General features: G+C 43.0%; 2 protein-coding genes across 2 annotated transcripts in view; one reads left to right on the plus strand and one right to left on the minus strand.

Annotated features, from left to right (window-relative positions):
• LOC101853843 overlaps window positions 1-14,196 on the plus strand; it is a 17,226-nt gene extending 3,030 nt beyond the window's left edge. Inside the window, exons 2-6 of the mRNA XM_005094306.3 lie at window positions 3,574-3,819; window positions 5,183-5,344; window positions 7,751-8,125; window positions 9,822-10,052; window positions 11,070-14,196. Of these exons, the coding sequence (XP_005094363.1) occupies window positions 3,597-3,819; window positions 5,183-5,344; window positions 7,751-8,125; window positions 9,822-10,052; window positions 11,070-12,508 (2,430 nt within the window). The 5' untranslated portion in view covers window positions 3,574-3,596 and the 3' untranslated portion in view covers window positions 12,509-14,196. The remainder of the gene's footprint in view (window positions 1-3,573; window positions 3,820-5,182; window positions 5,345-7,750; window positions 8,126-9,821; window positions 10,053-11,069) is intronic.
• Window positions 14,197-14,631: 435 nt separating this feature from the next.
• The window catches only part of LOC101854073, a gene marked incomplete in the record, with an annotated part of 7,363 nt that continues 6,282 nt past the window's right edge, over window positions 14,632-15,712 (minus strand). Inside the window, 1 exon segment of the mRNA XM_005094307.2 lies at window positions 14,632-15,619. Within this exon segment, the coding sequence (XP_005094364.1) occupies window positions 15,145-15,619 (475 nt within the window).

Genomic DNA, 15,712 nt, shown 5'->3' on the forward strand with positions numbered 1-15,712 from the left:
CTTTCCTCTTTCTCTCTCTCTCTCTCTCTCTCTCTCTCTCTCTCTCTCTCTCTCTCTCTCTCTCTCTCCATCTTTCCCCCTGGTATTGGGTATAGTATAAGCCGCCGAAGAAGGATTCTGCACCTGCCTCTGGTCGAGGCAGCCTTCTTTACCTCTCTAACCATCTAATCTGTACCCTATTTATCTCAGATCTGCTTCCAGTTCTCGTTCCCAATTGGATCTCAGTCTTCCTCTCTTCTCTGTTCTCAGCCTTCCTCTCTTCCTTCTCCCTTGGGGATTCCATCTTAGGCGTGTTTGTGGACTGGCGTTCTTAGTTCTTAGTATGTGTGTGTGTGTGTGTGTGTGTGTGTGTGTGTGTGTGTGTGTGTGTGTGTGCGTGCGCGCGCGTGTCTGTCTGTCTGTCTGTGTGTGTCTGTGTGTGTCTGTGTGTGTCTGTGTGTGTATCGCCATCTTCTTTTCGTGATCTCATGGTCTATCAGCTGTTGTGTGGTTCTCCTCCACATTGATACATTTCTGGTGATGTCATGCTAGTGGATTTTCATGATCTTCCTCAAGCAACCCATTGATGAAGAATTGTATGTTATCTGGTTACCATCTGCTTGTGGGTGGTTGTTGGGTGCTCTGGTGGGGTTTTGTGCTCCTTCTTTCCAACTCAACATCATCGTCTTTATCTCTTCTTTTTTTTATCTGTTTCTCTCTTGTCACACCTCTGATTGTATATAACCTAACTGTGTTGCGAGTGCTGTAATACACTTACTAAATAATAATAATAATAATGAAGATCATTTCTATAGCGCCCACTCCCGTGTAAACACAGCTGTAGGCGCTTTACATAAATGCATGTAAGAAAAATATTCATGCACGCGACACACACACACACTCACACACACACACTCATATACACACAAACACACACACATATACATACACACACACAAACACACGCATACACACTCACGAACACATACCACGCACACATGTATGCCAAACACACACAAACACACACTCACACACACACACACACACACACACACACACACACACACACACACACACACGCACGCACACACACACACACACACACACACACACATCTACTTGCTTATCACACGCACACGATTACACATCGTCACGAAATGAGAATAAAATAATATATACACTGCAATTCACAAAATACATAAATGGATACATAGACATTTACATAACATTGTACTGCACATGAATCTACTGACTTAAAAAGGATGTCATTAAATGTGTCTTTAAAGATTTTTTTAATTTAGACTCAGACTAAAACAATACTATCTGCTTTGTTAGTCTCCATGTTTTCGCACCACGCAAATGGACACTTTTTTTTCCATTTGTGTTGAAAACCCTGATCTCTTTGCACTTGTCCTGATGCTTCGTGATCTCCAGACAGACAGCAATGTTTTCTTGAAATGCTTCCCTCGCTTTTCCAATCCTGAAGTTGACATCAGAGACTTCGCCTCACGTTTCATCCATGAGATCAGTTTTAGTAAGCGTTTTGCGGCACTTGCAACACAATAAGATCATATGAGTTCTGAAGATCAGAGGTTGTACTAGAGAGTAACAAACACAAAAAAGGAAGAAGAGATCAAGACGATAGACGGTTGATAGGAAAGATAAGGAGCAAACCACACCAGAGCACCGGCCAACCACCATGAGACTTAAATTACAGTCATTTCTTCGATGTTTGGAAGGGGGGGGGGCGTACTGTTGCTGTTGCGTAGTGCTACCATCTTTGTTGTATTTAGTGTTATAATAGATTGTCCCTCAGTGTCTGACGATGACCTGTGTATCTGCAGAGTAGAATATTCTTAAAATTAAGCGAAACAGAAGGAATATGGAATAAGATGACTTGTTGCTTTTGCTATGGTCATTGAGATCAATTTTGACTGTGAAGAATTTGTTACATTTTGAGCATTTTCCTCTTGTGGATGTGCGCAGTTTGGGAGCTTTTTTCTTGGCTTCAGCATTACTGATTCGTGAAGCCTCATACCATTTGCTGCCCCCTATGATTGCTGCTCTTTAACTGGTTATCAGACACTCATGACATTTCCACGATATCCTCAGTGCAACAATATGACATACCTAAATGTTGCCGGTCTTGAGCTTTATTTTCGATTACTTCAGGCGACAGATTTGATTCTCGGACTGTGCTCACACTCTGAAAGCAAACTCGAAGACTGATAATTATCAGATATGGTGCAGGCAGATACTCAAACTCTCGCTAAGTTGTAAACCTATGAGCCAATGAGCCGTTGTCTTGACGTAGAAAAAAAATCAGGGGTTGCTAATTATCAGTAATTAAAGGTTCTCTGAACGTCTAGGGTCAGGCGCTTTGTCGTGGCACGCAAGAGATACGAGTTCAATTCCCGACTTCGGAGAGTTTTTATCGAGTATCTCTCTTTCTGCTGGGATGTTGTATCCCTCTTACTGCCGCCTAAATAATCTAAATTGTGTGGATGGGAAGACTTGCATAAAGAGGATTCAGGTTTTCTTGAACAGGTGTCTAAGAAAGTTACTGAGGATCAGATGGACAGACAGGGTCACCAATGTGGAAGTGTTAAGGAAAACAAGACAGATCCCAGTTAGAGATGAGATAGGAAGAAGGTGGTGGCGATGGAGGAGAGATACATACTCTCAGGAAGTCAGGCAGCCGCATAACAAAGAAAGTTTTGGATTGGAACCCACAGGGCAAGAGATCAAGGGGAAGACCTCGTGGAACCTGGAGAAGAATCACAGAAATTGATGTACGGAAAAGTGGGAAGACATGGAATAACCTCAAGAGGCTAGCCCTGGATAGAGAAAGGTGGAAGGTGTTTGTCCGTGGCCTATACCCTGGTGCAGGGTGAGAAAGGCAATTATGATGATGATGTGTGGATAGGAACGTAAAGTACACCTATGTTTTAGAAAAAAACATAATCTTTTCAGTTACGTTTGCCACGCCCTCTCGGGGGTATAGGCCGTAGACACGGAACCCTCGACGTCCTCTCTCCTTCGTCTTTCGATTGATTATTTCAGATTAAAGTACGGGGCATCTTTCAGTCTTCGTGCATCTACCCGCCCGAAGGTCCATGCCAACTCGTATTCTCTTCAGAAAGATTTCTTTTTCTTGTTTTCTTGCTGATTTATCCCTATCTTTCATGTATTCAACTCACTGTTGTTGTTTAATATTATTATTGTTGTTGGTGCTGTTGTTGTTTTATTATTGTTTTTGTTGTTTTTGTTTTGTTTTGTTTTGGGGTTGTTGTTTTGGTGTGGGGTTGTTTGTTTTGGGGGGGGGGGGGGGGGGTTGGGGGGAATAAGATTTATTATCTGTGTTTGTGGCGAAATGTTAGTGCCATTCTTTTTGCAGGTGCAGATCGTGAGTTTTATTTTCGAGTGACGAAATATTTTGTTGTAAATTTCCCTTTTCTGCTGGAGTGTATCCCACTCAGCCCAGATAAACCTTGGCAAACATGGTTGAAGTAGCTTGCCTCCTAAAGGATACCGATTTTGTATTCTGGAGTAAAACTTTAAGTAACCTCTAAATTCACGTGTATACGTTTACAGGACTGCAGCCTTACCGCCTACCAATGGCAGCCTACGACCCCCGGGTCTACCAGATGCACACGGCGGGAGCTGGCGTCCTCCACCCCGGCATGATGCCTGGGATGCCTGGGATGAGTCATCAGCGCTTCCCTCACCATGGCAACAACGTCCCCCCACCCAGCAGCCAGCAAGGAGGGAACCTGCAGCCTCCACAGTCGGCCGTCCACCAAGCTCCGAGACAGCCCAGTGCAGACAAACAGAAAGCAGGTAGTTTTTAATGGGGTAATTAATTATCGCCGGGGTTCTAAACTCCTTGGGCAAACGTTAGCTCTACACTCGGAACTTTCTTGACACTGTACGGACATCTGGGGGTCTCCACCCCCTGTTGGGTCACTTTGGGTCGCTGTGATGTCCTGCGAAGAAAAGACGCTTTTAACTTATTTTAAAAATGGGACTTCGAATTTCACGTTTTTGTCTGTGTGTTTTATACGTTGCATGTCACACTTTTTCAACATAATATAATATAGACAAGGCTCCCATACTGCGGGTGCTGTATGTGTTGATATATTCGATGAGCGGCCAAACTGGATTTACACAGCTTGTTAAATACTAAAAATATGAAATGATATAAAAAAGAATTCTCCTAGATCCTTAAATACCCTTAATTTGTGAACCTTAAGTTACTATTTGTGATATCAATGTTTTCCCCATTTTCCTTACGGACGATGGCAGCCATATTGGATTTTTTGCCCTTATATTTTACGAAAGGCTAAAAATGACACTAAAAATGAACTTCTTGACCTAAAAAAACTCATAAGTAATGTATCACACTTCATATGTGTTGGAAAAAGACAATGAGTAATATCGATTTTTGCCGTTTGGCGGCCATCTTGGATTTCAAGGCCTCATGGGTAACGCCCATATTTTAAAAAGAGGCAAGGGGGCTAATTTTCTTACTCAAACCTTGAAGATGGTAAAACATGTTAAAAACGAACTCCCGGAGCCCACGGTCACGGAACTATTGTTTTTGACCCAACTAAAGAGGGATAACCAAACATAACTACTAGAACAAAAACTACATGTACATTGTATTGAAAGTATGAACTAAGCTGAATACTAGGGCTCTTTGATCAAGAGTTACTGGGGAGTCAACTAAGAAATAAAAAACGTTTCTTGCACTAGTGATGCAAAAGTTAAAACATGAAAATCTGGCACTGTAGAAATAAACGAATGAAACATGAATGTAAGCGGGAAAGGCATGAAACTCGTCGAGCTTAAAGAAGATTATTAAAGGCTCCATAGGCTCAAAAGTAAGGAGAACAAACAACTCAACTCCAAAAGAATTTGAACTAAAAACAAGCTCGATAAGTTTTGTGCCTTTTCTGCTTACATTCATGATTCACACCTTTAATTGTAACGGGCCACAGATTTTGCATGTTGACTTAACTATTGCATCACTATTGTAAGAAGCGTTTTTATTTCTTTGTTGGCTTCCCAATAACAATTGATCAAGGAGCAAGACCTATACTGCTTAAAGTGATATACTGTTGGTTGTAAATGCGTGTGCACAAGCTATAGTGAACCCAGTTTCCACAAGTAGTAAATACAAAAGTTGTCTTTTTACTCCCAGGTCCTGGCTGGCAGCATACATACCGCATGGCTCAAAGCATCGCCTTCCCAGAGCCAAGTACAGCTTGCGGTGAACGGGTGGCGGGTTTCCTGGAGGACTTGGCTCGGGCGATCGGCTGCCCGGTGGAGTATGTGCTGGTGCCTCTGTTACCTTGTATTGGAGGTGAGTGTGAGCCCCAGGTCATGGTGAATCACCATGGTAACAACCATTTTGCACGTAGAGAAGGGTTAAAAATACTCTTTTATACATCTCAAACAGCCTTCTAAACTCGAACACAAGTAGGTCATTTGGAAGCGTGGGTGTCAGGGTTCTGTTGTCACTGGACCTTTGACTTACAGTTTAATATGACGACAGCTGGATAAAAGAGTCATAGCATTTGGGCTTACAGTCAGAGATAATGGCACATGAGTGGTACTTTCACTGTGGTTTAAAAAAACGACCCCATATATATATATATATATATATGTGTGTGTGTGTGTGTGTGTGTCTGTGTGTCTGTGTGTGTGTGTGTGTGTGTGTGTGTGTGTGTGTGTGTGTGTGTGTCTCTGTGTGTGTGTGTGTGTGTGTGTGTAAGTGTGTGTTATCACAATTGCTTCCTTCTGTTGCTGTGGCGTGGTTGGTTTGGATGCAATGTTTTACATCTACACGCACAATTTAGATTATAAATTTAAGTGTCGGGCTGCTTCGAAATTGCCTGCTAGGGCCTACCCGAGCTGAATGAGATACAATATCAAAGCAGATAGACAGATATACTCAAATAAATCTCCCTCACCCAGGAACCGAATTAATGTCTTCTGCCCGAAACGACTATGGCGATCTTAAGAATTATACCACGGATGCTGGTGTAAAACTCGGCTCTTGTTTAGATAAACGTTTCAGTCTGTATGGGGTCTGGGGGGTTTTCACGTCTAACTCGTTCTAAAGCGGCCAGAAATGGACCCAGGTTCTCCTCTTTCAGACAGTATTACGCTGTGTCGAGAAAGACAGAGAAAGAAACGAAAAAAAGGGGGGGGGGGGAAATCCGTCATCATACCTTTTAAGGCAGTGCTTGTCAATCTTTTCGTAGCCTGTGCCCATGCCTCTTTGGTGAAGCTAAAATTGTGGTAAAGTCTACCTACATGTATTTTCAAGCGAAGAATTAAATAATACCTGCCACTACCCAAGTGATCCCTACTGTCTATCAAAATTACCAAACATCCCACTAGGGAGGGATACAGTCCAAATTTTGTTGTTGTTGTTGTTGTTTTTTATCCCTTACCCAATTCTATGATATGGACGCCATCTGATTAGTAGAAAAAAGTGCGTATGAGAGTGCCCAATAATGTATAACGTACATAATTGTTATAACATATAATTGTTACCTATAGATGTTCAAGATAATTATAGGTGTTTGTGAAGGATCTTTGAGCAATGATGATTTTAGAAATGACGGTGGTGATGGTGATAAGTGAGGATGTGGGATGGTGCTTATGTTTATAATTATTAAGAGGACATGCTTCTGTTATTTTGTTGTTGTTGTTGCTTTTTTAAGAACAATGTTAGCGTTAGTCCTATCTTCCTCTGCTCTGATGATTCACGAGAGATGTGGGCACCCTCTATCGCGTTCCCTCCTGGAACCATCTTTAATGTCACCGTGAAGTTCGGAAATGGTGGGCACAGTCTCTGCTATGGTGACCTTGTTAGTATTAGCCTATTCTAGCGGGCCAAGACAAGTGAAGAGAGGACCTTAGTAGGTAGCTAGTACAGTGGCAGATATTATTTTAGGGGTTTCATAAGGGGGTGTAAGTAGCAAGTTCACTAGCGGGTTATTTAAACATGAAGTTGCGGAGATTCTGGCACAGGATCCTCGAACCCGAGGCGAGAGGGAACAATTTACACACAATATTGTATCCCCTCGCCTCAGGGGGAGATACCGTCCAAGTTGACAAGCACTGTTTTAAGGCATCAAACTCAAACCAAACCAAACGGCTCCTTTAGATGACTAACTTACTTACTCTCTCCCCTTACTGTCAGTCAAACAAGGTAGAGAGCAGTCGATGCCACATTTGTCTGTCCGTGGTTATTTGCAACTTTTGCTTTGAGATAATGTCTAGGCCCCGTGTGATTGCTTCACCTCAGATCGTACTCCTATAACTGCCAGTTGGTCTGCGTCATCTTCTTTTTCGTCCTTACCTTATATTTTAGATAACGCATTTGTGTATGTGGGTGATTGGCGATGCTCTGGTGTGGTTTGCTCCTTCTTTCCTATCAAACATCTATCGTCCTTATCTCTCCTTCTTTTTTGTGTACGTTACTCTCTTGTAACACATCTATTCTTCGGCGCTATATGACTTTATTGTGTTGCAAGTGTCACAAAACGCATACTAAAACTAGTCTCATGGATGACACAGGAGAAACTCTTACTAAAACTAGTCTCGTAGATGAAACAGGAGAAGCAGTCTCTGATGTCAAGGTCAGGATTGGAAAAGCAAGGGAAGCAATTCAACAGAACTTTGCTGTCTACCTGGAGATCATTTTGCACCAGGACAAAACAAAATAGCATGTGTGTGTATTTTTCCCCTTCATCAGGGCTACTGGGCACCAACACCACCATCCGCGTGCACCGAGGCTGGAGTGAGCCGCCTATCCTGTGGAGCGTCGTCAGTGCCAGTGCCGGGACCCGGCGGTCAGCTGTCATCAGACAATTATTGTCTCCTATACTGGCTCTGCAGCGCCTCGCCCCTCATGAACGGAAGTCCTCCTCACCATCAAACAGAACTGCGAGTGGAAACGACAGCTCCAATAACAGCGATGGCGAATCTGCTTCTGAAGAAGACATGTCCTCTTTCAGTAAAGGTCCCGCCGCAAAGAGACACCGTGGATCTGGAGCTAGATCTGAAAAGAGCAAACCAGTTGAGTCCAAGCCTGGGCCTCCTCGCCGTCAGAGAAGAGCCCTTTACTCTGGTAAGTGACTACAAGGTTTAATTCTCTAACTGTGTAACTCAGGGGTCTTAGACTCGTGGTCTGCTGGACGATAGTAGGTGGTTGGTGGATGCTCTAGTGTAGTTTGCTCTTTCTTTCCTCTCAAACATCCTTCGCCCTTATCTCTTCTCCTTTTTCGTGTTTGTTACTCTCTTGTAACACCTCTAATTTTCGGTGAGTGGTTGGCGGGTGCTCTGGTGTGGTTTGCTCCTTCTTTCCTATCAAACGTCTATCGTCCTTATCTCCCCCTCCTTCTTTTTTATGTTTGTTACTCTCTTGTATCATCTCTAATCTTCTGGCGCTCATATGACCTTATGCAGTTGAGAGCGCCGTAAAGTCTCTACTACAACAACTCTAATTTTCCGCACTTATATGATCTTATTCTCTTGCAAGTGCGTAAAACTCTTACTAAAAACCAAAAAAACTCGCGGCCGGCAGAAGAATATTCTGTGGCCCCTACGTGACATCGAAGCTTAACGGGTAGTGTTAGTGCACCCCAAATGTAGTTGAGCTGTTGAAGAATAGGCGCTGCCCGATCTCTAACAGTAATGAATGGATACAAGCGCTTGTATGTATCTCTCTAGTAACATCTCCAATGTCGGTACTTTGACCTTATTGTGTTGCAGTTGCTGTTAAACCCTTTTTTTTTTAAACTAAACGCACCCTCACACATACACACCCCACGCTTACAATCACCACACACACACACACACACTTTCACGCTCACACTTACTACTTACCCACATGCACTCATTTACATACCCACACTCTCGCACATACAGTCATACCCTCATACACGCAGACATTACATGTGCAATTTAACCTCTTCACTGCTGTGTGGTCGCATGCACTCGTTTATTTTCAACAAAATTGATTGTCTCATTTTTTTGGTACTTGTCTAACGGGGAAGTTATAGGAGATATAATTACAGTGCGTGCAGCTGTTTCTTCTGAAATTAAGAGAAAGATGCCGAGACTTTGTTTAAATCTCTCTTTTAACTAAGTATTACTGGGTGCTTCCTTAGCTCAGTTGGTATCATACTGCACTACGTAGCAGATAGCCGTGGTTCGAATCCCAGACTGAGCGTTCTTAAACTCGAGTAATTCTGTGGAATTTTCATGACTCTCTCAGCCAATTTGGCTCTGTCCTATCGGAGACGGACGTTAAATTCGGAGGTCCTGCCTCTTAGATAACTTGATAGTGATGTTACACTCTAATAGGGATGTTACTCTCATACAATTATTATGAACATGTTACCTTGTCTGTACGAACATAGGTGAAAATTCAGCACTGAAGGGTTAATATATGGGCCTCACATTTTCCATTCTTAACTTACTTTACTTTACTAATCCCATAGTGTTAGGTGACCGTTGGGGTACCAAGGATGATTGGGCAACCACTTTTCTCCATTGTTCTCTATTTTCAGCCTTTCAAAGGGCTTCACCCAACTTTAAACCTGTCTTTATTCTTAACGACACCCCCAGGAACTCGTAGTCGTGAGATTGCGGGTTCGAGGGTTCAGTCCGACGTTGTGTCCTTGGGAAAGGCACTTTGCACGAATTTCCCTCTTGGCTTGGTCCTTTCAGAGGAGGACGTTAAACTCGGAGGTCCCGCCTCTAAAATAACCTAATAGTGTTGATAGGGGCGTTAAACCTATACCATGTCATGTCACCCCCAGGAACACGAATCAACGCAGCGGCACTGACGGAAGTGCTACACCGTAACGACGGGCACGCCTTCAGCCTGACAGAGAACGTGGAGAACCTGCACGAGATGCTGGGGTTGCTGCAGCCGGTGGTTCCCCCTCGCCTCGTCTCCGTCATGGAAGATCTGTACGAGGGCCTGCCTCTAGTCGCTGTGGAAGACGGTCGCGTGACCACCATCTTAGGATCCAACTTTTGCCATGGAGGTATTTCTTGGGTTATGAACTAATGAACTACAGTAGAGTTCGCTTAAACCGGTCTGATTTAGTTATGCTTTCGGGGTAGAATGCTTGCTCAATCAGCGAAGAAATAAATAGTAGATACTTTTTGCTTTCCTTTTTAAAATGTATTAACCTTGTTCGAATTAAGCAGACGTCACTCCATTGTATGTGATGGATTGGGGGATGAGGGGGGAGGGTACATGATATTTAATGCTTAAGTCCCTGGATCATTCTTTCGTTGTGTTTTTCCTGAATCAAAAGCTGAATGAGATTGCAAAGTTACATCTGTGTGTTGAATATGTTGGGATTTTTTCTATCTCTGAAACGGACAACTGAAAGTCACTGGATGTCTGTTTCATTATTATCAAGGTTTGTCATTTCATTTTGTGACAGCTGTCTGTTTACTATAGTACATATACTTGTTTAGGACAGGAGAAGGAGAAAAGGAGGAAAAATAGCCTGTCCTGTTGAGGAAAAGTTAGGAGGAGCTGGGGGGGGGGGTTGGAGCTGGGTTTTTTTTTAATCAGAGACGTGTTTATGATTATATGCTTCTTCCGTAAGCTAAACTTACACTAAAAGTTTCATAACTGTTAAATCAACATCAAAATTCCATCAAATTACTCTCATTTAAATATCTATTTTGAATACTTGGTAACTTCGTGTTTTAGTAGAAAAGAAAAAAATGTTAGCGAAACGATAGTGTGAGACTTGTTAAGTTCAACACATTGTTCCCTTGGTAAAGACCAGATTAATGTACATTTTTTAAAGTCAAAGAGTTCAGTAGTTTTGTGAGGACTTCTCGAAATTATGTGCACGATTTATATTATACCTTTAGGCACGTTTCCTTTTGGTATTTTATTAAAGGTAAATTGTAATCTACTGTCAGTCTGCGGGCAGCTGATTATTAGTTAATGTACAATTTCAGCATTGTATTTTTTTAATTGTAGAAGAACGCCACAAATCTGTTGTTGGGGTCGTACATGAATCTTTTTCCGCACGCAGGTTTCGCCAGCTCGGAGTACGCCGTTACCCTCATGCTGAAGTGTCCCTCTTGGCTGTCAGCTCGGCTGTTGCTGTCCTGCCCACAGACCGACGACATGAAGGGTGTGTTTGGAGAACCGGCTCAAGGTGCTCACCAACCAGATCTGGGGTTCATCTACGAGACCATCCTGAGACACCATGAAGAAAAGAACACGTACACATTTAACCAAGATGCTGTTCAAGAACTGAGCCGGTTTTTTGATGACGAGTGGTCGACCGTGCTGAATCAGCTGGACCAGAATGAGCATGAAGGTATCATCGGGAAGTCCATGGGACAGATTGTTCGAATCAGCAGTGTTCTCAAGGCATTAGACAACAGTGTTAGGCTTTGTGAAAATATGGAGACAAACTCCGAGTCACCTCCTGAGTGGGACTGGGTCATTGACCCTTACACGGTGAAATGTGCCATAACTCTGGGGAAGTACTTCCTAGAACAAAAGCTGGCCATGACGTTTATGGTGGGAACCGGGTTCTTCACATCATCAGCAATGGAAAGCTCAATGAATGGAGGGAGTGACAATAACAGCTTTCAAGATTCCATGACTTTACCTCAAACTGCATTAGGTGAGAGTTCTATGAATGATCAACTTGACTCTCAGGCTGGTTCCAGTCAGCAGACTCCTCACTCTTCAGCTTCTTCATCTCCCCATGGGGCAATGGTGCCAGGCCGTTCTCAAAGAACAGGAAGCCAGGATTCAATGCCCTCAATATCTCAGGTCGTATTTGGCGCTCAGGCCACAAATCAGCAGGCGCTCTCCCTTTACGACTTGCCTAAGCCTCCCGGCCCAGAAGGAGATGTGGATTACAAGAACTTGCCTCACACAATGACCACACTGGAGGAGGATGTCAGTGAAATGATGCAAGCCGTAGATTTTGTCCACTTCTCAAAGACTCAGTTTGTGGCCGTGCACGGGAGAAGAATTAAGAGACTCCTTGAATGCTACGATGATGGGCACGGCGTGTCCGCTACCACCGCTGCTCAGAAGTCGATCACCCCACCTGTGCGAATCGAGGGCACTAACAACAGACATCCTGCATGGGCGAGCGCGTTGTTCTTTCAGAAGGTAGCTGACCTACAACTGGGCAGTGCCGAACAGGGACGGCACCCAACCAACAGGAAGGTGTGTTGGCGTTTCAAAAGGAAGCCCCTCAGCCAGCTCAACGAGAAGGATTTCCAGCTTCTCAACTACTTGAGAGTTGATATGGAAAAATACTCTCAGTTTGGATCCAGTCCACTGAACCCCACCATGATGGTGAACTGCGGTCTGATCAGCCTGAACCAGAACAATAGCCCAGGGCCAAGTCAGCGCATGCCAGCTGGGCTCGATGAAGACTCGAGCAGTCAGCCCAGTGCCGCGAGCAACTCAAGTACACCCAATATCAAATCGGAAGTCTTTTGACACTCGTCATTTTGAAATTGAAATACGTTCAGTTGCATTGATGATCACCCAGAGGATTTCATGGCTTCCATCTTGTTTTTCTTTCATTCTTGAAAGGAGACGGGAGGGGGAACACTAACCCACTCTGTGATTATATTATGTGTATCTTATGTAACTTTTCAAAACTATGAGACTGATTTCATGAACAGACAAGTTGTATAGATATGCCATACTGGTCATGTATAACTGACTAATAATTAAATGTGTTGTTGGAATTACAATTCATTTTGCCACGGATATAATACGAATCACGAAGTGAGTTGGATGGGAAAAATCAAAACTTTTCCTTTGACTTCTGTTCAAATGTTTATGAAAAGATCACAGTTAGAAACGAATCGTTCAACCCATTAAGCTGCTGGCACATTTTTTTTAGATTAGAAAAGTGAAAAGGAACCGATTTTTCTCAACATACTTTTATCAATTGTCCATTTTGATAAGCTTACTTGCTGGATTTTTGTCCTTGGGCTCCTAACAGAGTTTTCAAGGAATTAAAACCGGAGAGGCTGATGTACACATCACTCTGATGTGTAGCGTACATCATGTACATAAATGGTAGTGACTGATCATGGCATCATGTATTTCATTTTGCATATTAATAGTAGCAGGCTTCAATATTCATTTTCTAAAGTTGCCAACAAAGACAAAGCCCCATTTCTCACGTACGTAGAGCTGTGCTACTCCATACCACTTTCCCATAGCAGCATTGTCTGTCCTTTTCATGGAATAACAGTTTTGTTATCCTTGGACGGAGAGTTGGTTTCTGAAAGCGGGGCTGGCTGGTAAGGTCAAGTCAGTCAGTTTTCAGCATAGATAGACTCGATTGTTTTGGGGGTTTTAAATTATCACAGTGTTTGATCACTTGCTTGTACATTGCAATATAATTTTTTTTTCTCCGAAATCTGTCACTTATAGTGTTTGAACCTTATTACAGGAGCCCAACCAAGGGTGTATTGTTTTGAGTTGCTAATGCTGTTCTTCCATTGCCGTGGTTAAGACGTTTTAAATATCTTGTTCTTTTTATACTTGTCTTTCACAAGACATAATACTTTATTTGACTGATGACGATCACAAAGACATTTCAACTGAATAGTTTCGTAAGCTTCAAGCATAGAGAATATGTGCAGCAAAGTTGGAAGTAAATGGTGTATGCAATGGTGCAGCATTCGCTTTGACTTTAACGTCTAAAGATAAAATTGTTTCTCGAATTGTTCATTATAATTAAACACTTCACGAGAATGGCCTAATCTAGCGCTAAGGAGTTAGAGGAGGTAAAGATATCACCCCTTCCTGTACCAATTTTTCCTTACGTCTGTGAGGGTGTGTGTGTGGGGGGGGGGTGTCTGTGTGTGTGTGCTTGTGGAAAGAGAGGGAGAGAGAGGGGGCGGGGGAGAGAGAGAGAGGCATAATTATGCATTATAGTATTATTCCATGAACATGTCAATGACCTGGGTTTTTGAAACTCGTGCATAATAATATGTTCTTCAAAAGTTATTATTATTATTTTTTATTTTTTTTAGGGGAAGAGTGGTGGTATACAAACAATGTTGGTACGAATTATGTATCTCAAAGAATACACCACACTGCGTTTTGATGTTCAAAATACTTTATATTATGCAATAAATATTGTTTAATTAAGTCTATAAACACATGAGTGTTGAAAAATTGTCCTTTCATTTTTTACCCTGGTATAATTTGAAATAAGGTTTCTTTACTGGAGTCACGAAACAAATACAATCCAAGTATTAAGTTTTTACTGCTGCACCTTGGCTCCTTCTTACCGCTGTCTTTCAGTCACACCCCTGATATTAAAGTGTCGGTAGATAGGATCTACATCTAGCCTTCACGGATAAGGGATAAAATTCTCGGAGTTCCCGTGTGCAAGTTGCCCTCGTTAAAGATCCCTTGGTGGTCTAAAATCGATAGAATAGACTTCGGCCGCCACCCGGGCAATATTCAAAATGTCTTACCAACTGAAAAATGTTTAATGTGTCACGCGCGCTCATATGACCTTATGTAGTTGCGAGCGCTGAAAAACACTTACCAAAAAAAAAAAAGAAGAAAATTTTCCGTCTCTTCAGGTTTCGAACCCGGGACCTATTGAATGAGAGGTGAACACTGTGCCTTTAGACTACGAGAGCCTCGGTAGGATATTTGGGCATGGGTCTGGTGTACTTCTAGACAGAAACTCCCCTCAGGCACAAATATTTAGGAAATAATAGACAAACTTTTATTATGTTCATAACACATGCAAGCTTTTCAGAATGCAACTGTGAACACAAGTCGGAGAAATACTGCTTTCCACAACGACACACTTGCATTAGGACAGTTATGTCCCTGTCTGTACCTCGTACAATAATATAATGACAAGTGACGGTCACTTGTCTGAAAGAATCACCTGTACAAACGACCCCCCAGCCCTTGCGTTTTAAAAATTCACAGTGACACTGTCCAAGACGTTCTCCACGACAAATGGTCGGTTGTCTTGCACAATTTCGAGTGTATATACACACGCACACACTCTCTCTCACACACACACACACACACACACACACACACACACACACACACACACACACACACCTGACGAATGTTCCGTATTAAATCTCCTGGTTCTTCAGAGTCTGGAACAACTTAAGCTGATCCTTGACCAGCGTGTTGATCCCAGACAAGTCCAGCTTATCATCCGGCAGCCTCAGATACCTACACTTATTCATATCCTTCCACAGAGACAGAAGCTTCTGCCGGTATTTATCCTCCGGCATAGCCGTTGGGCTGCCATCAAAATCGCCTGGCCTATTGAGACGCCGGTAAAATCTCAATCGGTGACTGCCAATGCCAGTGCCTTCGTCTTCGTCCGCCGTGCCTGGTCTTTGGAGAGAGTCGCTGCCGCCGGGCACAGCTGGGATCTGCTCAAAGGCGAAGTGCGAGGGCTGGAGGGGAGGGTGCTGCTCCAAGTACTCATCCACTTCCTGCAGGAACAGCTTGGTCCGCTTTGCCAGGATCTCCGCCCGGACGCCTTCCTCTTCCAACAGTTCCCGGCGCCGCTCTTCTGCTGGGTTCTCGCCCAAGTTACTGGTTATAGAAAAAGATTGGTTGATTGATTGATTGATTGATTGATTGATCGATCTATTTATATATTATTTGTTTATTTATTTATTTATTTAT

This window comes from Aplysia californica, unplaced genomic scaffold (assembly GCF_000002075.1).
Source record: "Aplysia californica isolate F4 #8 unplaced genomic scaffold, AplCal3.0 scaffold00079, whole genome shotgun sequence".
NCBI lineage: Eukaryota > Metazoa > Mollusca > Gastropoda > Aplysiida > Aplysiidae > Aplysia > Aplysia californica.